The 25,543-nt window shown below is 38.0% G+C and overlaps 2 protein-coding genes across 2 annotated transcripts in view; one reads left to right on the top strand and one right to left on the bottom strand.

The window, feature by feature from the left end:
• The window catches only part of uxs1 (UDP-glucuronate decarboxylase 1), a 40,584-nt gene extending 33,141 nt beyond the window's left edge, over positions 1-7,443 (top strand). The window contains exons 11-16 of the mRNA XM_028023887.1: positions 691-810; positions 1,043-1,086; positions 5,144-5,204; positions 5,339-5,396; positions 5,835-5,938; positions 6,686-7,443. Coding sequence (XP_027879688.1) covers positions 691-810; positions 1,043-1,086; positions 5,144-5,204; positions 5,339-5,396; positions 5,835-5,938; positions 6,686-6,817 — 519 coding nt within the window. The 3' untranslated portion in view covers positions 6,818-7,443. The remainder of the gene's footprint in view (positions 1-690; positions 811-1,042; positions 1,087-5,143; positions 5,205-5,338; positions 5,397-5,834; positions 5,939-6,685) is intronic.
• A 1,008-nt stretch (positions 7,444-8,451) lies between these two features.
• Positions 8,452-14,535, bottom strand: ecrg4a (ECRG4 augurin precursor a). The gene is made up of 4 exons (XM_028023919.1): positions 14,398-14,535; positions 10,200-10,247; positions 9,921-10,090; positions 8,452-8,817 (listed from the first exon to the last, which is right to left on the bottom strand). Exons 1-4 carry the CDS (start codon positions 14,507-14,509, stop codon positions 8,674-8,676), a joined length of 474 nt encoding a protein of 157 aa, XP_027879720.1. The 5' UTR covers positions 14,510-14,535; the 3' UTR covers positions 8,452-8,673.
• Between the last annotated feature and the right edge of the window lie 11,008 nt (positions 14,536-25,543).

Raw genomic sequence — 25,543 nt, 5'->3', positions numbered from 1 at the left:
AGTTTGCATAATTGCTCAGCCTTCACCCTGTGCTTCTTCCTGGAAATTATTCCCTCAATTTAAAAAAAATATTAAAAGATTGTATACTAGAACATTGTAAACTATTCTTCCAGAAATTGTTTGTGTAACGTTGGGTAAAGGTGTAATTTAATTTTGTGTGGCGATGAGGTGATTTTAATTAAAGCAACCTGAATTTGTTACAATATTCCATAAACCCATTCCAGAACATTGACAAAGAAAAACATTGACAATATTGACACTAAATATATAAAAATCTTTCTGAACTTGTCAGGTAGAATTTTCTTTCACAATTTATTTCTTACAAACCGATCAACCTCTACGGTACGTGCCTAACGTTTAACATTTACGATGAATAGAAAGTTGTACAGCCATAAGAGACAGATTTAGGCTGACATTGCGGTTTGTGTGTACCATAAAAACATAACTCACTAAACAACAAAAAACATTAAACTGCAGTGGCAAAATAAATGAAAAGTAATGAAAAGTTGCAATCCATTCTAAAAATGTCAATGTACCAGTTATTGTTAATCAAAGGCAACTTTGATGGTTGTTTTAGTCAGTACTTGTTGATGCAATACAATATTTTCTCTAAGCCTCTTGGTTCCTGCAGATTAGATGAATAAGGCTGAGGGAAATGGAACCATAACTCCCCTTCCTCTGTATTTGCAGGAAGGTGTGGAGGTGAGAGTGGCGAGAATCTTCAACACGTTTGGTTCCCGGATGCACATGAATGACGGACGAGTCGTCAGTAATTTCATCCTTCAGGCTCTACAAGGAGAACCTCTCACTGTATGTATTTTTGAGCTTTTTACTTAATCGGCTTTCAATTCTTTCCAGTGATAAACGAATTTCTCTCAGACAGGATTTTTGTTTTTTCACTTGGTGATTGATATGGATTGTTGAGCTTGCAGCCACCTAAACATAAACTTCTATAACTTAGCAAATGCAGATGGGGGTATTTTTCCAAGGAGATGTGTTTTCTATCGACAAATAGTAATACTACTAATTTATATTCTTTTAGGTGTACGGTACTGGATCCCAAACTAGAGCCTTCCAATATGTAAGGTAGGAAATTAAGCATTTCTTTTGCCTTTTAATCCAAAATATTGAACCGTTTAGTATCATAATTTAAAGATTTTTACCATCGATTGTTGGTTTTTTTTTCTAACCTTGTATTTGGTGGTTTTGTTCCCTAAAACAAGTGTACTAGAGTAAAACAGCTTTTTTCTCCTTTTGATGTATAGATTAAATAGGACATACCGGTATGTTGTTCAGTGAATTCCTTGAAGGCATTTGTAATCGGTGCGAGTCAGACTGAAACAGCTTCAGGTCTGAGTCAGAAATATCAATATTTTCCAGGTTCAAACAGTAGCTATTGGTTTGTTTGTGGAGGATGAGGAGATTAATTTCAACAATTTGACAGAGAGAGATCAGAGACACAGAGCGTTTGAAGTCTTCCTATCTCATCAAACCATGTACCTGCTGCCCTGTGTGACGTGTGTGTCAACAGTGTTTGGTGAACTTTTATATTAATGCATTTTATAAAAATAAATAAAAAGCTTCACGCCTTTTGGTAAACCAATATTATGTTCCCCCGATCTCACATAAAAAAAGAAAATAAATTGGCGTCCACTTAAACTTGTCAAGAGTGAAATGGTGAAATTTCTAGAGTTTTGTTTTATTTGTTCAATATAAAAAGATTTCTACATTATAAAACTGTAATTATACTTGGACATTCCCAGCCTTCAATCAGAATGGCTTAAAAAAATACATTCATGTGATAAGTTTGCTACATAGAGCAAAAAGATCATCTGCTCTCAGTTGTTGTGTGTTAGCTCTATTTGTCTTAAATATTTTCATGTTTATTTTGCTCTGTTGGCTTGGAAAAACAGTTGAAGTTTCATTTATACTTCAAGGGAAAGTGTCCTGCTTATGAAAAAGGTCATTTTAAAAGGCCCAATTTCTTTGTGTGTGTTTTTGTTTGGACTCCAGCCTTTAGTTTGCCAGTTCTCATGGCATTTCCAAAACAGAGTTGGGGTCTTGAGTATTTGAATTTAACTAAAGCTGCAAAAATAAATACTTAAGACTTACTTAGATGAGTGCTTTAAAAACTTGAGATTTGACTTTGACCTGAGGTATTCAACAAGATAAGAGTAGCTCAACCAATCAACCTTTTACCATCAGTAAATGTGCAAGATTCTGTGTTTATAGGTGCGTTTGACTTAATAACAGGTCCTATTCATAAATCATTGATACAACTTTCATGCTTGGCGGTAGCTTTATGATAAGAACCACACATAACTCACTACCAGAATCTATTTCCTGATTCACGGACTGGCCTTATTGTTACCAATTTTCCAGTTCTTCAAAATAAAAGCACTGTTGGTTCAGAAAATTGGATAACTTGTGTTAATCCATTTCAAGTTTTACAAGTTTTATCTAAATGTGAGTGCACTTGTACATCTTAATGGGATAAACATTGTATCTTATTTGATTTCCAAAACTGGTTCAAATGTTCTGTAGGGCTGCTTTCTGTATCATCATTACAATATCAATGTGTCCAAGATTATAATAATACGTCTGCTTTAATACAATACTTGGTAGGTTATTGTCCTTTATATACCATACATGCATGCTCTGTGCATTGCATAATTGGGCTGTTTGAATGGACACAAGCTGCAGCTCTGATGTTAAACAAAAAATCACAACATGTTTAATCAATAAATCCCAGCTAATGATTTTTGGCGCAGTAATCATGTTCTATCAAGGACAAACATTTCTTTTCAATAAAGTAATGGCTGAAGCACCTCAAAAGATAATTGGGATTATATTATTGTAAATTACAGCTTTTCTTTGGACAACAAATAATTATGCTCAGAAATACCACAAACTAACTTTAGCTGCTTTTCGATAGGGGGATTCTGCGTTTAAGCTCCTAAAATTGTTTTGATTTACAAAGTCAGCTGCAACCATCTTATTAGATTAAGGAACAAAGCAGTTTTCCTGGAACAGTACAAAATAAAATTGCCACAATCGATTCAGTCTTTTAATAACCAGGAGCCTCTAAATCACTGCAGGCGGAATGTGTTTCTTGTTGCACCACATCCATCTACGCATTTATTTCAGATATAATTACCAAGAATGACAGCATAGCATTCAGTAACCTAATATTTAGCATCAGTTCAGTGACAAAGAGCTCCTAAAGGTTTTGGTACCGAGCGTGTTGCATAAGGCCGTTTGCTTAGAGCTTGAGTATCATCTCAGATTTCGTCCATGAAATTAAATGTGTAGCTTGGCAGTCAATACGGTGATGTTATCTTCCTCTGGCATTCCAAGCGAACTTTCATAAGCAGAGACTCTGTTCTTTCACTCATCCATCACATCTGTGTCAATTAACCACTCTGCTCCCTTTTAAGCCTTTTCAGAAGCAGTTTAAAGCAAAAATATATTCTACTTTTAAAGTGATAGTTTCAACAAATACCAGTGAATAGAATTTCAAAAGCTTTAGAGAGATCTGTTTGAATACTCGGCTCAGATCAAAACGTTTCAACATTTTAAATTCTAAATAACATCAGGTCTCAGTAGGAAAAACCGCTTAAATGTTGCACCAGAATAAGACTGTGCAACAGGCACTAAGTGGTGCTAAGTCCAATTTTTATGAAACTTCATTGGTTTCATAAAACTAATGAATGGTATTCATTAGTATTCATATTCAATGAATAGTAATTCAAAAAGTATTTTTGGTACTTTGGTTTTCTTCTTTTTTTTTATGTTACCGAGACACTTCACTACACCTCTGGAAATGTAAGGAGTATATGGAAGTGTAGCTTTTCAAGTTATCCCTTATTTTACTTATGATTAAGAAAATTTGAGAATTTTCCCGAATAGCTATTATTCCTATTAATAGCTTTTGCGTTGATTTATATTCAGATAATCTTCATCTTTGCCAAATCATGGTTCTGCTTTGCAAAAGTTTTTCCAAACCGGTCAGGCTTTGAGGTTGAAAAAAAAAAAAACCTCCACAGGGTTTCTGTCAAAGTCAGTTCTGCTGTCAGATTTCTTTTACTGATGAAGGCATTTTCTCCAAGATTTTTGTTGTAACTTGGACTCCGTGTGAAGCTGTAAAATAAAATGCCTCATCTTCAGTTTTCTTCCAGACACTAAAGATTTGGGAACAAACCTGTTCACAGTCGTTCATAATTTCATCCAGGGTGAGGGTGGATGTGATGAGCTGTTGCCCTGGTTAAACCTTACCGTTTGGAAAGGTTTAAAATGTTTAGGTCCAATAAATCATAACACTTTCTGGAGATGACAGACTTCACTGTCCCAAGCTGTTATTAATTCTGTATGAAGGAATGGGTCAAAACACCAACAAACAACTGTGAGGAAACCCAAAACACCTGACCCAAATTATACATGTTAAAATGCATTTCAACCGTATACTAAGGAGATGTACAGTACAGACCAAAAGTTTGGACACACCTTCTAATTAAAATGGGTTTTCTTTATTTTCTTGACTATTTATAAGGCAAGAAATCCCACTTATTAACCTGACAGGGCACACCTATGAAGTGAAAACCATTTCAGGTGACGACCTCTTGAAGCTCATCAAGAAAATGCAGAGTGTGTGCAAAGCAGTAATCACAGCAAAAGGTTGCTACTTTGAAGAAACTAGAATATAAGGGGTATTTTCAGTTGTTTTACACTTTTTTGTTTAGTGCATATTTCCACATGTGTTATTCATAGTTTTGATACCTTCAGTGTGAATCTACAATGTCAATAGTCATGAAAATAAAGGAAACTCATTGAATTAAAAGGTGTGTCCAAACATTTGGTCTGTACTGTATGCCAATTTATTCTGGCATTTATAAGGATGAAAATATCGTAATCCCCACCTATCCAAAAGTATTAGTCTGATTTACTGTCAGAGTGAGGGAAAAATGTTTTGTGTCTTTTTATACAGTGAAAGTAAACATTTGGATTAAACTTGAGTTTCGGAAGCACATTCAAAATGGATTTACTGATTAAACAATCTATAGCATTTTTATTATACAGTATCTATAAAAGTTTATAATTTTGATGTTGATGAAGCTCTTTTTTTTTTCTTTTTTTTTTTTTGCAGCGACCTGGTTAACGGCCTCGTGTTGCTGATGAACAGCAACATCAGCAGCCCAGTCAACTTGGTGAGCAACATTCTTAAAATCTGATGTACAAAATTTATTCTTCTACAAAATAGGAATGGAAGCGTTTCTCGTGCCTATTCACGTGTATGTCGCTCACAAGAATGATTTAATGAACATAAATGTTGTAATTTCAGGGAAACCCTGAAGAGCACACCATATTGGAGTTTGCCCAACTCATCAAAAGTCTTGTTGGTAAGATGGTAATCCCTCTCGCTGTCAGTGTAGGCTTCTGACCCCTGTAATCCCTCATTCACGTTTATCTCTTGTACAATTTTCAGACCAACACAGAATAAATTATGTAGGACATATGCATGCAAAAGCTATCACGACTCGTATTGCATTGAGTGAAAACCTTCAGAATCTTCCTGTCACTGTATGTGGCACATAGATAAGTTCATCTGAAGGGAAAGGAAGAGAGCGGAACATTTTTACTAGGTAATAATGCAAAAACCTGAGATCAGTTTGTTCTCTGCTAATTTATTTATTTTTCTAAAGCTGCAGTTTAAAAAATAGGAAGAAAAAAATCTCTTAAAAGTTTGATGTTATTACAGTTTTTCCCCCCTGTGAACATGTTATTCTCTGTCCCTAAACCCATTCAAATGAATCCAAATGCGCATCGCGGACGCGCAGTGAGCCGAAGTCAGATCCAGTTTCTGTCGGAGGCCCAGGACGATCCCCAGAGGAGGCGACCCGACATCCGAAAAGCCAAGATGATGCTCGGCTGGGAACCCGTGGTATGTGTGCTGCACGACATGAGCTGTTCTCATCCACACATGTAGCCTTTGGTTGTTGATAAAAAGTTGTTTTAAAGCTCATATGCTAAATCCTTGGAGGCTTTAAACTGTGAAACTGAAACGGACATGAAACATGACTGTAGAGGACAAGCCTCTACAGTCATGTAGATCTATATATAGTGTTTGAAAGTTTGTATATATACGAACTTTATATTGTGTAAAGCTTGTACACAATAGTAATAAGTTAGCGAAGCTATATGGGAGACACAGGGTGCATTCACACCAGCCCTAATTAGTCCGCTTTAACCGAACTCTGGTTTGCTTCCCCAGAAAGTCTGGTTCATTTAGACCAAAACCTAAAATCCTAGGTCTTGGTTCAGTAGAAGTGAACTCTGATGTGGTTTAAATATGTATGTGAATGCCAAGCAGACCAGAGACCGCTCCAAAAGCAGGAAGTGGACTATAATGCAGAGTATTTTGGGTCAGTGCAATCAAACAAACGTCTAGTCTAGCGCTAGCGGCATAAATGGTTTGTCATTTTTAACTTACCATCAATCAGGACTGGTTAAGTTTAAAATCCTCTAACTAGGTATTAAATTAAAAGCTAACCTCTCTTTCATCAAAACATGAAGTTGTTCATTTACTCAAAGGCCCACTTCAAAAAACCACAACTCTCTGTGTAACTAAACCTGTCTGTAGCACATGACGTTTTTATACTAACAGAGTAATAATGTTTTGTGTGAACAGGTGCCGCTGGAGGAAGGTTTGAACAAAACTATTCAGTATTTCAGCAGGGAACTAGAACACCAGGCCAACAACCAGTACATCCCCAAACCTAAAGCTGCCCGCATGAAGAAAGGAAGGCCCAGACATAACTGAGCAGCAGCGGTCTGCTCTGCCGAACACTCCTCCACCATCAGAGAGGAGCTTCTCTCTGATGTACCCTGCTGAGTAGAGCACTTTTTGGAACAGTGTCCCGTTTTGGGTCACAGCGGCGGCGGCGGCTTTCTCTCTGAGCTCTCTTTAAAAGCGGATGATGCCTTGTGTCGGAGCGGCAGCTGTGATTTGGTGAGGTCTCCCTCCATGAAGCTTTCAAAACTGATGGACAAGCCTGAATCAAAGAAGCTACCTGCTGGAGCGGAGGACTGGAATTCCAGCCTATGTTTTGGGAGTATATTTTCGTGGATTTCGTGCTGTTCTTGCCATTTAATACAACGCCATGAGAATCTTGGCGAGCAGCTCAGACCTCGCGGAAACGAATGGCGTTTATCAATTTCATGGTGTATCGTGTCTGGAGAGGAGCCGTCCGAGTTTGTTTTCCCACTGGACGTCTTGTCAGTCTGCCAAACCCGTAGCGCACGGCAGGTTGTGGACAAATTCTCCAGCTCAACAGTTCACGGCGCCATAATTGTTTTTAAAGATATTGTGTTTGTGAAATTTTCATGTCACGGTGTGCAGTATCATATTGATGTGAAGAGGCTATTTTAATAAAATATTTCCAATGATTTGCGTGTGATGTTGCCACTTCAGTTCAGAACGTTCTGCTAAAAGCTTCAAAACTGATTTCTAATTAAGATCAAAAGAACAGAATATGTAGTGATAAGAAAACCTGACAGTCAAAAGAAATGTTTTATGTCTGCAGTTGTTTGGGCTCCTAAGCTGTTGTATATTTTCACACTGAGTGTACAAGAACTAAGAAATTGAAACTTAATCAAGTTATTTATCTCAACAAATGAAGTGCCTTTGTTTGGATGAACTTCTGTAATTAAATTGAATTTGAAGTGCAGCAAAACATGCACACCAAAACAACTGAGGTAAAAAAATAAACCAGGAAGGGTTAGAAAACTTAAGGTTGGAGTGTAAAACTGTCTTCCTTTGGTGAGCTGCTTTTGCTTTAATTTATTTTTATTCTTTAGAATCTGCTGTTTTTAAAAATAAAAAATTAAACCTAGAACTATCTAATTGTGTAGTTAATGCAAAAGAAATGTATCAATCTTAAAACATTACTGATCTGCTAAATGTTTAATATGAAGGTAGAAAGACCCGAACATGAAACTTATTTTTACTGAATCAAAGCCTCGATCTTGTTTGTTTTATTTAGAAAAAAAAATTAAAGAATAATTTTTATTTAATACAAAAGCATCATGGGTGGTTCATGGAAGAGATTGCTCTCTTTACAGTGACCGAATATACCAAAGAAGTTGGCTTATAGGGAAAGTACTATGGAAAAGTTGAGTGGAAGAAAAAAATCCACTTCTGAAGTAGAGAAGGGAAGGGTTTTTCAAGGAAGAAAAAGTCACTTAATCAGCACTGCTGGAGGTCCAGCATGAAGTTGCTACAGCTGGTGGTGATTAGAGAAGTCATGGCTGGTTTTGGCCACATTCAAAGTCAGTACCAATGTCTGCTTTAATAACCATATTATCTCTCCCTTTTGAATTTGATTACAATTAACTTCTTGATGAGCTTCAAATGAAGATGACTCAAGTTTAAATAGTAAAATCAGGAGACAAAAGTCAGCACAAACCTCGTCTTTATTTCTATTAAAAGCCAGTGCCCCAAACTTGAGGCTGAACAGTTTCATTTATTGTAGGAATACAGAAACACTTGCAGGGATTTACTGACGGATGCAATCAAAATAAGTTGGCAGGACTCCTGTGAAAATGTTGGCAGGCATTATAGCCATCATTTTTGCTTTAGCTTCCATCACAGCTGGAAACATTTGTGTGTGGGCGATGTTAATAGTAGTCGTAGTTGACATTTGCCCCGTGCCTGTAAGAAGACCTTGGCCCGATGGGGGCGTTTTCATCGTAGTGATGCTGTCGACCCTGGTCGTGGGAGCGGGCGTGGTCCATCCAGTGCTGCAGGTCGGCCTCCAGCCTCTGGCGAGAAAAAGACATCCCAGACAGATCAGGTTCGGTGAACTCAACAACAGACAAACCAGCAACTGATAAGACGTCCACTGACACTGACAGGAGGCAGCGCCATGATTAAAAAAAAAAAAAAAACGTATGAAAGCCAAACTTTGAAAAGGCCAATCGTTTGACAGCTTTGGCCTTTTAAGGAAGCAACAACCGATGGCATATGTACGAGGCGTGATGTTCAGTGAGTGTTGGTGAAGTGCTGCTATGGCTGCCTGTAACTTGCTGTCAGCTGTTGGAAACAGTCGCAGCAGGGGGTTTATTTTGAGCGGTCCGCCTCCCTCCCTCCCTGCTCTTATCTCTGCTCTCTGTTCCTCACCGTCTCTGGTGAAATCATGGTGGTCAGTGACCTGAAAGAGAGCTGAGTCTGGATCAGTGAGTAGCTTTAAACTTCTGTGTGAGAAACGGCATTCATGTTTGTCACACAGAAGTTGAATGCCGTTTCTCACATAGGTTTTCATCTGTATTTATTATTTATTCCAGTATGCTGGAGTATGCAGGTGCTTTCTATAGGGGATTATTTAGATGAGGCTGATGTTTACTCTGTATTTTATTTACTATGTGCTTTAAGTTTCAGTTTCTCTAATTCTAGCTTTTTTAAACTCTTTAATGTCTTAGATGTCTTGTTAACTTAAAGTTTAAAAAAAGCTAGCAGGACTCTTGTGAAAATGTTGGCAGGCATTATAGCCATCAATTTTGCTTTAGCTTAAAAGTCTTGAAGCCCTTTAAGCTTCAAGACTTAAAAGGACTTAAAGCCTTTTTAAAGTCAGGAAGTGCATGCTATTTGATAGAGCACAAGTCAAATTGGTAAAAGCTAAATCGACCATAATTTCATCCGAAAGAACTGAATCTTCTTGACCTTGCTGTGAACTCTTGACTGTACAGTCAGTCTTGCAGTCGTGTCAAATTTAAACCGTAGAGACGAGAACAACTTTCCATCTCTGCTCATTAAGTACATTTTATTTTCTGTATTCTTGAGGAAAGTGCTCATGTCTGGTAGCTACACCAAGAACTCATCGGTTTTTCAACAACAACAACAAAAAAGTAAATAATAGAAAATTTACCTGTTCATCAAATCCCATTTGCATGAACTGCATAATCCACTGCTGGACGTCTGGCCTGCTGCGATCCCAGACGTTCCTCTTTGTTCTGCTCAGCTTGGCCAGGAACTCTTGGGCCTTAGACGAAGGGATGGCAACCGAAGACTTGGATGGAGCATGTTCAGCTTCTGCCACTACATAAATTAGTGAAAGAGGGAACAAATTAAAAGGACTTCTTTTTTTCTGATGTGGGTCAGTTTAATAAATAATAAATAAAAAAAATTGGTGGCGTCTGAGTGTTACCATTTCTTTTCACTAAGATCTTCTGCAGGCGGTTCTCGCTGGACACGTCTGCAAAGGAAGCCAATCGAAACGTAAGAGGTTTGAGTTCAAAGCCATTGTGATCTGAACTCAAATCAACCTTCACATCCAGGAAAGTGCTTTGCTGAAGGGTGCTGAAGCGCTCAGAAACCTTGAACCTTTCTACTCAACCCATTCTTTGCCTGTCATGTCTCCACAATGCATCCCTCTGATCAACACAACACGTTAAGAAAAGAGGGGGAAGAACCTGGAGAAGCACTTGCAGTATTTTCAGAAAGTCATTTATTTTGAAACCTTGACACATTTGTCTCACCACGGAAACAGTATAAGAACATAATTTCAGTTTCATATTAACAGGTGAGCAGACTTTCGTTTTTGATACATTAACAATCAGGGACATTGTTATTCATTATGTTAAATCACAGTGACAGTGTGAGATTTTGGTTATGTCTTGTTTTGAGTATGTAATAAAAGTATCTCATTATACCAGGGATGTCGAACTCGTTTTCATTTTAGGCCACATCAACATTACGAATGTCCTCAAAAGGCCTGTTGCGACAGAACACGAGGATGATTGGCAGCACTAAGTCCCTCATTCTGGATCTGATTGGTTGTTTCTGACAGTTGTGCATTTCTACACGTTGCAGAAGCAGCACAGAACGGAGGCAGAAGCACTTGATTTTTTTCACAGATTTTTTTGTCTCATACTGTCAGGACATAGGGACAGTTTTAACAAGTATATAAACAACATATTTTATAAAATTACAGCTTTAATTGACTGTTAAATAGCTTTGTCCAAATTCGATGAGAACTTAAAATTCAATATTATTTAACATATTTTCACATTGGTGTAATTTGGCAGTACACAGTCATAAAAACTGCTTTGATTTGATTTGATCAATAAAGTAATAATCACAAAACTATTATCGTGAAGATCCTATTTGTGTGGCCTTTGAAAAAAGTTTTGGTGGGCCTTGAGTTGGACACGTGCACTGTACCGACATTTTTTATATCTTCACAGTTTATCGTTATTGAATGATGATTTTTGATGTTTCTGTTTCTCCTAGATTTTTTGTTTTGTCAATTCAAGGGGAACTGATTATTCTTGCTTCTGTAATTAAATTTAAATAAATTCTATATTGATGGGTTAAATATTAAATGGCATATATTCCATATTGGACTCATATAATATATGTGAGGTTATGTAGGCGATATGAGGATAAATGGATAAGGAGTGGGAATATAAAAGGTTTACCCTTCCCCCCACTTTCTTGAATATGTTAAACACGACTTGACGTTATGCTTCAAAGCTGTTAGTACTCAGAAAGAGAAAAAGAAAGGAAGAAAGAATCTGGATGTAGGTTGCAATAAAGTGAAGTCCATGCTGCAGATTTTAAAGTATTTTTAAAGTGAACTATTTGCTCAGATCCCATTTTCCTTCTTTTGCAGAGTGGATTAAGCCTCATTTAACACCCCTTTAAGGTGGAAGGGGGTAGAAATCACACCTTCAGATGAGCATAGTGAAGACAAATTAGACTTTGGACGGATGAACACGACGAGGCAACTTCATGACGCCTTTACCTTTAAATCATGTGTTGTACGCTGTTCTTGTCATTGGATATTTCATATGAAACAAAATATGTTCAAAATGAAAATACATTATTTTACTCACAACAAAAACCTCTGTTTATTTAGTCTATAAAAGCATAAAGAAACTAGCTGGCAGCATATTTTGTGCTTCGAAAGATGCTAAAACGGAAGAGAAAGCCCAGAAAATAACTTGGTACGTCCAGGGGAAGAAGTTTTCAGCTTGTTTGCTTATGAATATTATTGATGCATCTGTTTCCTGCTACTATTTCAGAGCCCGGAGGAGCAACTCTGCTCTGTGTTCAAAATACTCTTGGACCAGAGGCAACCAACAAACAAATCTTCCACTTCACCAACTTGGATGATCTTTTTTTTGTGCATTTGCACTTGCAAATGGCTCAGCTATGCTCTCAGAGAGTTTATACATGGATTTAATCGTCTGGGTTTTAAAACTCGAGGCAGACTGAAGGAAATCTATCGCAGAGTAAACTGAGCAGCTTAGACATCAGCTCTAAATCTCAGTCCGTCTGCCAGCGAGCAGAACGTGTTCACCATGTGGTCGGGGTTACAGATGGAGGAGATTAATTATAACCAGGTTTTTGTGCAGATGAATTAAACGATAAAGGAACAGCTTATTTCTTCAAAAGTCACTCACACAAAGGCAATTAGCTTAAATAAAAAAGGTGTGAATAAATTTATCCCCAGCTGTCGAAAAGGAAATTAATACCGGTATGTTTTCTTAAAGTAATCAGTGGAAATGATACTTTAAAGACACATTAATGTCAGAATTTCTAAAAAATAAAAAAAAAGGAAAAAAAGAGCTGTGTTAAGCTGAAGATAGATTTTTTTAAACCCTGCTTTTGGAGCAGGGTTTCTCTTTGAAAAGCAAAAACTATTTTTGGCTCACAGTGAGATTCTGCAATAACAGATGGATTTATTGACTTGGCATTTCGCTTTCAAGGGTTTTTATTGATTGACTTTAAGAAGTGGAGTAGCACAGAAAAGCATTGCAAAAGTAAGAACAGAATCAGCTGTATTGGCCAAGGTTGTGTGCAGAAATAACTAATTTGATTTAGGTCTCTTACACTCAAAGTGCACAATCAGCTTTAATTTTTCACTTATTTATTTTCATCTTATAAATCTTGTTCGAATAAGATTTATTGTATTATTCAAACATGTTTTAGAAACTTACAGTAGTAATTTTGTGCACGTTTCATGTAGCTTCCTTCCACACAATGCACTTTCAGGAACTAGACAGAGCGGGGTTATCGATCAGGGAAAATACCTCATGAGTTTCAAGAAGGAACCTGGTTGGTTTCTGGGTGGATAATTAGAACGAATGTTCCATAGAAATATCTGATAAGTACAAGTGACTTGTCGTTAAGGTCTAACTATTAATTATTATTAATATATTTAAGTTCTACTGAAGTACGAGTGGTCTGATGTTGTACCAATCTTTGTGCCTTTATCTATGTAGTATCACCATGGTTATCATTAATCCTTCCGGGTTGAATGCCTCCATGTTATTCTGGAGAACCTTGTTATTTTATAAATATAGCTTCCTGTTGCAAGAGTGTAGCTTTTACAAGCCATAAATCACAAAAATGCTGAAAATTTTATGCCCCTGATTTGATGTAAGTTCTTCATACCTTTGCCTACTCTGAGTGTAATATTTTTATATTTAACATTGAATGGAGGTTTTCTTCTTGTAACTGGCCTGCCACTGTATAGCGCTTCATTAACTCCAAGGACTCCAAAGTTGCTCACAGTGTGACAACTCGGTTACGAATGAGTTTTTTGTTTTTAATGTATACCATTTAGCATTTCAATATGTCTTTTTTTTGTTTCACTTTCAATGCAACACTTTTTAGTACATTTATTTCAGAGTCACTGTTGATATTTTTAACTACAATGATGTTTTTTGATGCTAAAATTTCCCTTGAGAAACAGAAAGAAACTTCGGAAATCCAAACCATACCGCTGAAATTTAGTGATCAAAAGAAAAAAAATGAAGGTATTCTAAAAGGACAAGCTTGATTTCTGAACTGTTTCCCTTCTCCGTGTCAGACTGGATTGACTCTGACGCAGCCTGGGCCCAGATGGTCTCGGTTATGTGTGAATTATTCCCATGCTCGCCTCCGTCTTCTTTTTAATCTTTTCTAAGAATTTCCTTCTGACTTTGACTCATTTGAACACAATTCATGAGTTCCTGGAAATGCAGTTCAGGCTTATAATTAAAGCTAAACCGTGACGTGACTCTGGCAATAACATAATATTGACTGGGATGGATTTTTCCTCTTGTCAAATATCAAAGCATCTGGGTTTTACATGTTTCTCTACTTTAAACTGCATTGATAAAATGCACATTTTGAGGGAGATGCATGAATTAAGGCTCACTCTATATAAAATAAAATTGTTGCACTATTAGAAATTAACTAATTTTCTTCTCCAAGAGCAAACATGTGTCCAACCACACCAGAAAAGGGAATAAGAAAAAAAGAGAGAGTGGGCTAATGTGCAGAATAGACACAAAACAAGTGAAACCTCACTGAAGCAGAAGAAAAGCCAAATAAATATTGTAGAATATGCTTACCTCCGAGAGTTGTAAGTGTCAGCAATGCAGCCAACCCAATAACCCTCAAACAGAGCTGCTGGGAAGCCATCTTGTACTCACTGAGTCTTTGTAGGACTCCTTGAAGGTTCATAAACTGCTAGACGACCAGAAGGAGGGGAGGGAAGGAGGCTGCACAGACTTTCCAAGTGGAAACTGGCCTGTGGCAGTGGAATGTCTTTTACCTCCCTGCCTACGCAAATAACACTACAACAGAGCTTTTTTTTTTTTTCTTTCTTAAAGGAATTTTGCATCCAAAGTAATTTTTCACGAATAGACATGCAACAAAAGGAGCAGGAAATGAAGGAGAAAGTGGGATAAATGCATTTTAAAATGCTGTGATCTTCGAGTTCTTAATCGTGCAGTGCTATTTTTTTTTCCCGCAGGAAACGTTTTGCATCTTTTGAAGGAGTTTGATTGTGTGAGGACGTGTAAGGGAAGTACCTTGAGAAAATATAGGCTACTCTTTTTAGAGAATGAAAAGGAGATGCAGAAACCGCCCACCAGGATCCACTTCACTTACCAGATGACTTCAGTGAGACTTTGGTAAATGCACAAGAATGGTGTTCTTTACAAATCTAACCAACCATTAGATCTGAGAGCTTCGAAGATGGATGGGGTCAGCAGTATCTGAATCTTCCAGGGATTCAGATGCCTGGCCCTGTGCATCCAATCCTGCAGTCCTGGGGGAGAATTCAGAAAGTTTCCCAGGTAATCTGTTTGACTTGTATGTTGTGACAGTACCTTTATGGCAAGAATATATTGATGAGCGCGATGATGAATGGCCACATTCAGATTGGGCCAGCCTGCAGGAGTAGGTTGAGTGTGGGTCAAACAGGACAATTCTACAGTGTTTGCAGGTGACGGTCTTTCAAAAACTGCTGCATTACATAATTAGGAAATAAGTTAATAAGTGAGGAAACGGGGATATTTCTTCCTATTAAGGAGGGTAATGCCAATCAGACTGGAGCATATGTTTAGATCATTTTATAGCAAAAGGTTATAGATGCTTAAAGGCCAATTTTAGTCTAAATACCAATGGAAAATTTACCAACAGAGGCTTAAAAACACACACACACCCACACCCACGCCCACATATGCATATCGTTCACCCGTAGCATTCAGTGCCAGGCCTCAAGGGCTGAAGTTCAGCTTTGTTCAGTTTGATGATTGTTTCACTACCAGGCCTCTGCAGACATGCTGAGGAGGTAATTCAGTCATTTAAAACCGCTGTGTTGGAGCAGGGACTTTGTCATTTTCATACCTGTAGTTTTAAAGAACTGCCAAAATGTGATTCTTTTCAAACCATTCACTGTGTCACCCGCTCTATAAATTGTTTTATTCCACTTTTTCAAAAAAAGAGATTCAGACGAGGGGTGTTTTCACACCTGATGGTCCGGTAGATTCGGTTCGGTTGGGGATCAAAATTGCAACATTTGTTACATTTTCACCTGGTGCGGTTCACTTTCACACTGCATTGTTACTTTAATTACTGCTGCTGGGTTTACCTCACCACAAGATCATAATGTGGGCTTTTTCACAGCCACTTCTCTCTTACATCCAGCTGGATTGAGACGTGGTGCTTTGGAGAAAGTCAAAGCAGAAACCAAACTGTTAATGACCCTTCCTGTTATCTGAACATTCGCAGGAAGAAGGAAGTGAGGTGTTTGTTCATTCAGTGGATTTTTTTTAACCTTTATTCCTTTATTTAATCAGGTAAACCCCGTTGAAATCTAGATCTCATTTTCAAGAGGGACCTGAGCAAAAATTTGCAATACATAGCAACCTGGTTACAAGATAAAAACAATTAATACATATGCACAAGTATAAAACAATAAAAACAATTTAAAAACAATGACACTGTTTCATAGAATCTTGTTGCCTATCTTTAAGAACTGCTCGAAATAAGTCCAGTGAAATCATTTCCGGCATCTTAAGTTCAGACTGCAACTGATTCCACGCTGTGGGGGCCAAAACACTGAATGCCTGCTGAATGAATTTTGTTCTGGTCAACTAGGCCACTCCTCAGGCCAAGCGAGAAACTCCACCTCCATAACAAAATATGTATAATTTTTTTATACGCAGTTGAAGTTTATTCCTGTATATGCTGAAAATTAAGAGAAAATCCTGCTTTGATTGAAAAGTGAAACCCAGTTGTTCTGGAGCTCGATAGTCTGCTGTGATTGTGCTCAATGTTATTCTCTAATTGGCAAATCATGAGATTATTATTTTTGAAAAGGGAAGAGCATTTATCATTCTTTATCAACTTAATAGCAATTTTCTCTCTGAGAGATATTTGAGTCTGTAAGTAAAAGATATGATCAACCACTGCTTCTGACTTTCTGTTCAAAGATATCTGTGGCTAATGAGAGTAAATGGAATGTCTTCATTCAAAGGACAAATGGGAACATTCAAGATTACAAATGAATCAATTGCCGGTTATTAGAGTGGGATTTATTAAAGGAGGGGAAAATATGACTTTTTTTAGTTCAATATCTTATTATTCATTCATCAAAAGCATACTTGGAGTGTTGCTGTGATTCTTTCATGCTTGTTTTGAATGAATCTCCCATGGCAACCATTCAGGGTGCCTAATCGTTTCTCATTCAAAGTGCTACTGATTTACTCAGAGCTCCTCTTGGATCTGCAGTTTCCAAGACTAGTGACAGCAGCAATTAGCCAATCAGCAATCACCTGGTGGAACTGCATGTCTGCTGAGCTCATCATACGGACTGCAACACTCTGTAAACTGCATCATGGAGAAGCATTGTTGTAACGAAGTGCTGAAGGCAGAGTGTCTGAAAGGGTAGGAGGTTCTTGTAGAGAATTTCAGGCCATCACATATGGCTATCATGTGAAATCCATTTCCTTTTTAGTCTTATTTGATATATACACCATTTTCGCAATAACCGAAAGTAACATAGTTACTTGATTGTGCCATAAAATGGTGCTATGTGGCTGGAAAATACATAATTTCCCCCACTTTGATGGTGTGCCACATGGCTCATTTATTATATTTCTGCTATCCACTCAGAGACTTACTTTTGCACATCAAGCTAGACATTTATGGTTGCATACTTCTGCAGAACATGTTCAACTGTAAAAGCTGGCAGAATTCACAAACTTGAATGTCTGTCATATCTTCTAATTGCAAATGGTCCATTTTTTTGTAATTCAGTAGTAAAGAAGGTCATTCTAATTTATGGAAATCCCCCTGCTAACACATAGTGATGAAGGGAGATTTGGTCTTTTCCCTAAGAACCTCCACTTTAATGAACTCCCTCTGCACACTGAACTTCAGACATCAACACTGTGCTTTTGAAACCAATTTTGAACTTTTTCTCTTAATATAATCCGATACCGTTTCATCACAGAACGCCCCGAGAAATTCAACTACTCTTTTCTACCAGAAACATTTCTTTTGTATTTTAAACGTTATGCACATTATCTCATAGGGACTGCTGACAGTGTGCTTGTTGATTAGGTACAACAGTAAATATAAAAGTAAAACCTATTTACAAGTGTTTTGTTTCACTTGTGAAATAGAGAAAGTGTCTGTCAGACAGCGGAGATGTTTGGGTTGGAACTACAAAAAGAGCCTGTCTGTCTCGGGGGTCGAACTGGAATGCAGGAAACCAGCAGCTGGCAGACGGTTCTGCTGCTTTCAGGGAGCGCTGCAGAAATGAAGAGCAGATGGCGGAGAGTCGGGATGCAAGTGAGCGAAATAATTAAAACGACAAAAAGGCTTACATGAATATGCAAACAAAAGTCTGATAATTCAGTGTTGCTGGAAGTGACCTTGTCATCTTTATTAAAAAAGTAATTTTGAAGCTTTTGCCCTTTCGCACGGCGCTCATCTCTGAGCAAACGGATCATTAAAGACGTGGACTGAACTGATCTGCTTCACACAAGGCGCTCTGTGAAAGCAGCAAGCCTCCGCTGTCGGTCAATAGATGTCATTCCTCATAGTTTTAGAAGGCCCATTTCTAATTACTGTCTTTTGAAAAGTTCATTGTTCTTGGATTCATATTTACATTGACAAGGATCAAAGGAAAAAACACAAAAACAGACCAGATGCCTGAATTCCTGAAACCCACCTACTGAGTATCGGAGAAGGCGCTTTAACAACATTTTACTTGAAGCGTAAAACCACATTGTGGATTCAGGCGCAGTAATCACTCCTGTTCCACTCAGTTACCGCTTGTAATTCTCTGACAGGAAACGGACTGGAGCGAGAAATGGGACTGACAGAGGGACTAAAAATCATGAAGGCCAGAGAGAGAAGTCGATCCTGGCGGGGTAAATATTTTCAAAGCCAGCTCCTATACCTTCATTTGATAATTGTTTTGAACCCACCCGTCTACATGTAGCTCAGCGTAGGCTGAAAAATCTTTTGGATATATGTGTGTGTGTGAGTAAACGCTCTGAAGTATGGAGGTCTTTCAGAATTTGCCCACAAACCCATGAAATGAGGATTTCTGTGTGAGCGACTTCCTGTACAAAGAGAAAGCGGAAATGTAACCCTCACATGTACATATGAATTTGTTTCCTCGGAAATTAGGAATCCGAACATGAAAGGATCAGATAAAAACACTTTGCACTTTGGCCCCTAAATGCAATTTCCTTCTGTTGCGCCTACACTCTCTTTGTCCTTGTTTGTGCGCCCATCGTTACTCTATCTCCTGTCGCTCTTGATTTGACTGGGTTGTGTGTTGTGACCCGAGGCAGCGTCCTCAGCACTGAGACGTCCCAGGAGCCTCTCAGACCTCCAGCGCAGGATGAATGCAAAAGTACAAAATGCTGTACAAAGAGGACAGATTTTCCTAAAAGATGGAGAGATTTTAATTGAACTTTAGGTCTTCCAATTCACTTCAAAGGTTCCTTTGAGGTTCAGAAGTCATCAGACTTTCTGGTTTTAAATCTCACAAGTCATCTGAATGAACACTTCTCATAAGGGAAGGTAGAATTATAGCAATGTAGCAGGAAAATGTAGAGGAAAAAATAAGTAAAATCGCAGAAGTGATACTTCTGACAATGTTTTGTTTTAATGCTTTATTGTTGTCTATAAGCAGACATTGTAATAAGAGCTTTACAGACTGAGTGTCCATTAGATTGACAGACGGTACAAAAAAGTGTTTCCTGTTTCTATTTATTTTGTAGATCTCTACAACTTTATCTGAGTGTCAATTCACCACTGCATATAGAAACGCAACACTGAGTATATGCACAGAACCGCCACCTTCTTGTGATGGGAGGTGTTTGTACACCTGAGATCCCGGCTGTCACGTTCAGTGTATTTTTCCTTCTAGGTAGGGTCTCTTGAACTGTCCTCAGTGAACAAGTTAGACTACTAAGAATCTCAAAGAACGACAGACTACAACCTAAAACAAAAACCTTGCCCATAGTGCTTGGTGAGGTCTGGACTGGTTTTGTCTTTGCTCCTGGGGTTCAACAGGGTTTGTGCCTGGAAGGAAGACCCCTGCATGTGAGTCCACCACTTGATCCTGGAAGAACATCAGGAATGGTTTGTGTACTTATGAGGAATGACAACCCCATATATCAACATACCTTTCCCAGGAAAAACTCACTCTAGGGTGTTGGAAATGCTTTAAACCATTGTCCACGTCTTTTACCTCACAGAGTTGTCTCCACCGGGGCTTATTCTTGTCCCCAATGTTGTTTATGCTTTTCATGGACCAGATCTCAAGGCATAGTTGTGGAGAGTAGATTGTCTAGTTTTGGTTGTCATCTTTTCTTTTTGTGTTTTATGTGGTCTTTTCTAGTCAACACCTTCAGGCTGCACTAGAGCAGTTTGCAGCACACTGAGAAACAATAAGGATGACAGTCTGGCACCATGGTTCCCAAGTAGAAAATGGTTGCTTGCAGTTTGCAGAACAAGACATAAATATTGTGTACCTTTGGAGGACCCACCCTCCAAAGGGGATTTATGGACTTTAAATCCCCTTTTTCCTGAGAACAAATGGGAACCCCCAGATTAAACTGGAGAATGTTGCTATGGAGACAGATTTCCAGGTTTCCCTCATGAACCATGACCGAGTCACTGATAAGAAGAACTCAAAGGATGAATATAAAAAATATAAATGTAGATAATTGTGTAATTATCTACACAATTAAACACAGTTTTAAAAAAATGTTATCCATTTTTTTAAACTGGCACAGATATAAACTCCTCCTCCAAGGTTTTTATTAAGATTTGAAGAAACCAAATAAAACCAGCTGCTAGATTTCTTTTACATTCACAAGCCTCAATGATACTTATATTTTTAGCTCTTAACATCAAAACACACTTCACAGCTCAAGTTTGGGGTTGTTGCTCTGAACTATGAAAACCCGACCTGCTGCTAAGGGGAGCGGTGTCCCAGCAGGTGGAGGCCAGACTCTGGATTCCTTCTTCAGCTGCCGTCCATCCAACCGTTGAAAATGTTCAAGGACCACATCATCAAATCGCGCTGAGATTCACTTGTCTGCCTCGCTTTTCCAGCAAAATTGAGACTCGCGGACGTGTTTCACTCCTCCAAAGCGATTTTAAAATTCCACAGATGCGTTATATAAGTGACATGATGCCAGTAGGATGCAGGCAGAGCAGAAACACAGAGATCATGAATACAGATGGGTTCTGTGTAGGATGTAACTCTGGAGGTTTGACCCAAAAAAAACAATTATTTAGTCGTACAAAACATGTAAAACAAAATCAATGTTTTCAAAACAGTGTCATTTAAATATTCACAAAAAAGAAAGAAAGCTGGATATTGTGTTTTCCCGCTTTAATAAATGAAATCATTCTTTTATACTTGCTTTTGTATTTATCTACTTTATCATAAATGTTGCATAGAAGTATTTATGCATGAGAACTAACAGAAATGAAAGAAATCTTATTTTTGTCTACACGAAACGATGCTTTGTTGCCTGCATCATGTCAAAATGTGAAGAAGATGAAGCAAAAATAGGAAGCTGCACTGCCATTCGTTTTGTCTCCCTAATATAGGACCCATGTAATGTTTTCCACTGTCAAATCCAAAGAGGACTGAGAAAATGTGGGTGAACACAGATAAAAAGAATCAACTCCCAGACAGGATTCACACGTGCTATCCAGACACAACATCCTGCAATTCAGTCATGAGCTACAATTTTAGTTCAACGCTTTACTTCATTTATTTTTGCCATCTGCTGAGCTTCTATGTTGGGATTGTTTTTTTTTTTTGTCTGTTTGTTTGATTTTTGAGGACACTGGCAGAGAAGAAGATTTACAAAACACACAAAGCTGCGAGCCGCAGCTGCTGAACAGAAGAAAAACCGAATTTGGCATGAAGATAAGGCTCATGAAAGTTCATAAAGTATTTCCAAAACCAGCAGGTTTGACTGACTGTCACGTTGTTATAAATCCAGCAAGCATACTAAAATCTCCCGAACATTTCTGTGTGACACTGACCAACATTATGTTAACTCAGATATGCAGTTCAAGGCAGGGCACATTCAAAGGGAGTCATTTAATTGGGTTTGGTTTGAAGCTCAATTAAAGTGAGGTGCGCAAAACCCACAAAACCCAAGGCAATGTCCAAAACCAAAGTGGAGGTCAAGAAAATGAAAAAAGATCTGCTTGGCTTGTCACAGCGAATGAAGACAAAGTAGCACTGGAGAAACGACACAGAACAGCATATATGGACAGAGCAGAAGGAGATAATTAGACAGAAGTGTGACTGATTGGAACAATATAAAGGAAGGATGGAATAAAAGAGGAGGGAATGTGACAGAATATAAACAACTCGTCCACCTCACGCTGCCTAGGCAGCGCCGGTCCAAGGCTGTTCAGGCTGAAGGGTAACGTCTCTGAAAGCACATCACACAAGATGCAACATGCGCACTCCCATAGACAGCAAGATATACTGTGTGTCACAAAGGTTCATTCTGTACTGTGCTGAAATTACTGTAATCTGAAGGTGATGGCAGCAGGGTGAAAATATGTTTATACCTTCTACTTTGGAAAGAATGTGAAGCATAAAAGATGCTATTTAAGACAATGCCAGAAGCAATTTTTTTTTCAGAAGCAAATTGATCTGAAATTATTCACAAGCAAATAGTTGAATATTTGGTTGTAGCAAGGTAAAATGTTAAAATCTTGCTTTCATCTTTCCTGGTGTTTTGTGTTGTTTTTAAACTGGTGGCTAAAATAGCTAATTTCTATAAAGTTTAATATTCATAAACCAATCTCATAACTTCTCAGAACCAATCCAGGATTTAAAAAATCCCTCTGTAATACTAAACTGTGTTACTATATTGTAGCAAAAAGAAACAGGATTGATTTCTAAATATTGACACATTCCAGCTGTGTTCTTGGCTTTCTTTGCCGTCTTGTACATCCATCGCTATGTTTATGTGTTTAATACTTATTCCTCGTTTGATTCTGATTTATTACTCATAACTTAATTTGTGGACTAATTTGCTTTGATTTCTGAGTTTGAACAGACCACATGAAGAAATCGTCTTAACAATTAGCCAGGTGAATGTTACAACTTGTAAGCTCAGACACTTTGTTTCATTGATTCTTTCTTTGTATCTTTGCTTGTTTACTTGACAAAATGATCACTTTCTCTTTCCCGTTATCAATGTTTCTGTTCAGTAACATCTTAAAAATATTACACTCTTTGCTGAATGGACTTTTTCAGGAGAGTGAAAGTGCAATGCAGCCCAATCTGAATTGCATTCTTGCCCAGGGTGTCGATAATGCAACTAAACCCAGTCCACTACGCAGTTTACTCATTCAGCACTAAATGACTGCTAAAATCCTTCTTATATCACTTTACACAAACAGATCAATGTTAAATCCTTTTCAGTTTATCCATTTCTGGCACTGACAGTGAGTCCAACAATACAGAGTCCAGTTTGATCACATTAAAATGTGATATAGACGATATAGAGATAAGACGAGCTGGAAACCTACAGCAGTTCTGCTTGTTTGGTGAATAAATTGTGAATGCTTCAGCGTCTTCTGCTTGGTAAAGTGATGCAAGAGCTTTATTCCCCTATAAGAAAACCACATGGGGTGATTCACAAAATTCAATTTACAAAAATATCGCTGTATGTTTTTTCTTACTTCCAAAATAGTTTCTGTTTCATGAAAAACAACTCAAGTTTTTTATTTTAGTTTTTGTGTTTCTGCATCAGAAGCTGCTTTATCACTTGTGAGCACATTTATGCTGTTTGATTCCTCTAAGAGAATGGTGTCGTTGTCTGTTGTACTCGGTTTTCAGTATGTTTATCTCGTCACATATGACTTTACAAAACAAACAGCATTCATACAGATTTACAGAATCCATTTCAAGGTAAATACATTTGAAGCAATCCCACCTGAATCAAGGTCATCTCCAGAAACATAACATTTCTGTATTCTAGCTGTATTAAAGCTTAGTAATTATCTTTGTTGACAGGAAAAATGCATTTTAATTTACTTTAGATAATGATAAGATGTTGGTGTGATTAAAAACCCTCATAGTTTACGTTCCAATGTCTCATATAATCACAGCATTAGGCATAACTCATCTTTAGAAAGCAAATCCACCTGGATTTGAGTGCAGAAAGTGCAAAATCATAAGAAAGAATATAAGTTAAGACCATTTCCATCAGCAGCAATGCAGCCAGGAGACGAGTTCTTGGTATAGAAGAACTTTTCACTTTGCAAAAAGAAATGTGTCAAAGAGGAATAAAACCTAGAGAGAAAAAAATAGAGCCTCCATTATGCTGTCAGTGCTTAGCAGCTGCAAATATTGAGGACCTGTTCCCTCTGTTATAACTCTTCGTCCATAAATAACGTAATCTGTCAGTCATTTTGGTTCTGAGGTGTCTGTGTTAGCTTGGAATGGCATTATTTAATCAAGCTCTGCTGCAACAGGTACTTTCAAAGCTGCTTCTGACGCTCATCAGTTCACACATTTACAGAAGTCTGTATTTCTTTGGTTGGAAAATAAAGGGAGGTGGAGCGCACACAGATGAACTGGCAAGAAAAGAAAAGGAGGCAGGTTGTGTTTGTAATAAAAGGGGAAAAAAAGCTGTCAATGTGATTTTCGCCGCACTCTTAAATGGCACAGACAGAACAGAAAAGTTGTTTTTTTTTTCTGGGTGTTACTCGGCGATGTCAGCATATGTTGTCATTTGGACGGATTTTCAAAAATCCTCATAGTGAAGTTGTCACTACAGTGCAAATTACTGCCGCTCTGGCTCTACACTTCTTTTTATGGGCTTCTTGCCACTACTTGATGCATCCTTGGCTGTGAAGTATAAACAAGTCTTGGCTTTTCAACCACAGTGGCTCCTTCTGAAAAGCCAGATCAATAAAAACATGAAAGTTTCACCCTTTCCTCGAGCAGACCTGCTGTTTGTCTGGTAGAGCTCTCGCTCTCCTGAACATATGTTTGTAAGACGGCACAATCACAGCCTTTGTCAAGCACTCTTTAATAGCCTGGCCTCTGAAGGAGTGCTGTAGATGTGATATTTGCTCTGAGTGTGCTTGAAAGGACTACAAAGTTGGTTTTGGTGTCTTCTGAGAGGTCTTATGGTAGAAAACAAGCAAATTACGGCGGGCAGAAAAGCGAATGAGAGTGGCACTGGAAACGTATGGGGGCAGATAGATTGAGGTGGTGTGCAAAAGGTGTGACAGATATATTCATCTGCAGAGAGGATTAGACTCTTGGCCCTCTTAAAGTCTGCAGTGTTGATGAAATCAGGTATAACTATTAAGCTATTATTGCTTCAGGAGGGCCTGGAGTGGATGGAGACCTCTTCTGAGGATGAGGCAGAAGATGAAGAAGTCACAGATAAAGCACTTTGCAAAAGTATTTAATGCTGTCACTAAAACCACAAACTTTAACACGTTTTATTTGTATTTTATATGAAAAATAAGGTAGAAATAAAGTGAAGTGGAAGGAAAGTTATACATAGTATAACTTCTTCCAAAATGTTTTCATTCATGCTACTAACGTTTGGTATCTCTGCCAATTTCATATGTCTTATTATTTATATACCTGTGATTTTGCTTGTTGTGAATCACTTTGGTCAGCTGAGGCTGTTGTTAATGTGCTATGTAAATAAACTTTGACTTGACTTGATGATTTTT

Source organism: Xiphophorus couchianus, chromosome 7 (genome assembly GCF_001444195.1).
Source record: "Xiphophorus couchianus chromosome 7, X_couchianus-1.0, whole genome shotgun sequence".
Classification (NCBI taxonomy): Eukaryota; Metazoa; Chordata; class Actinopteri; order Cyprinodontiformes; family Poeciliidae; genus Xiphophorus; species Xiphophorus couchianus.
Note: the sequence above shows the minus strand (reverse complement) of the source record. Positions and strands in the feature narration are given on the sequence as shown.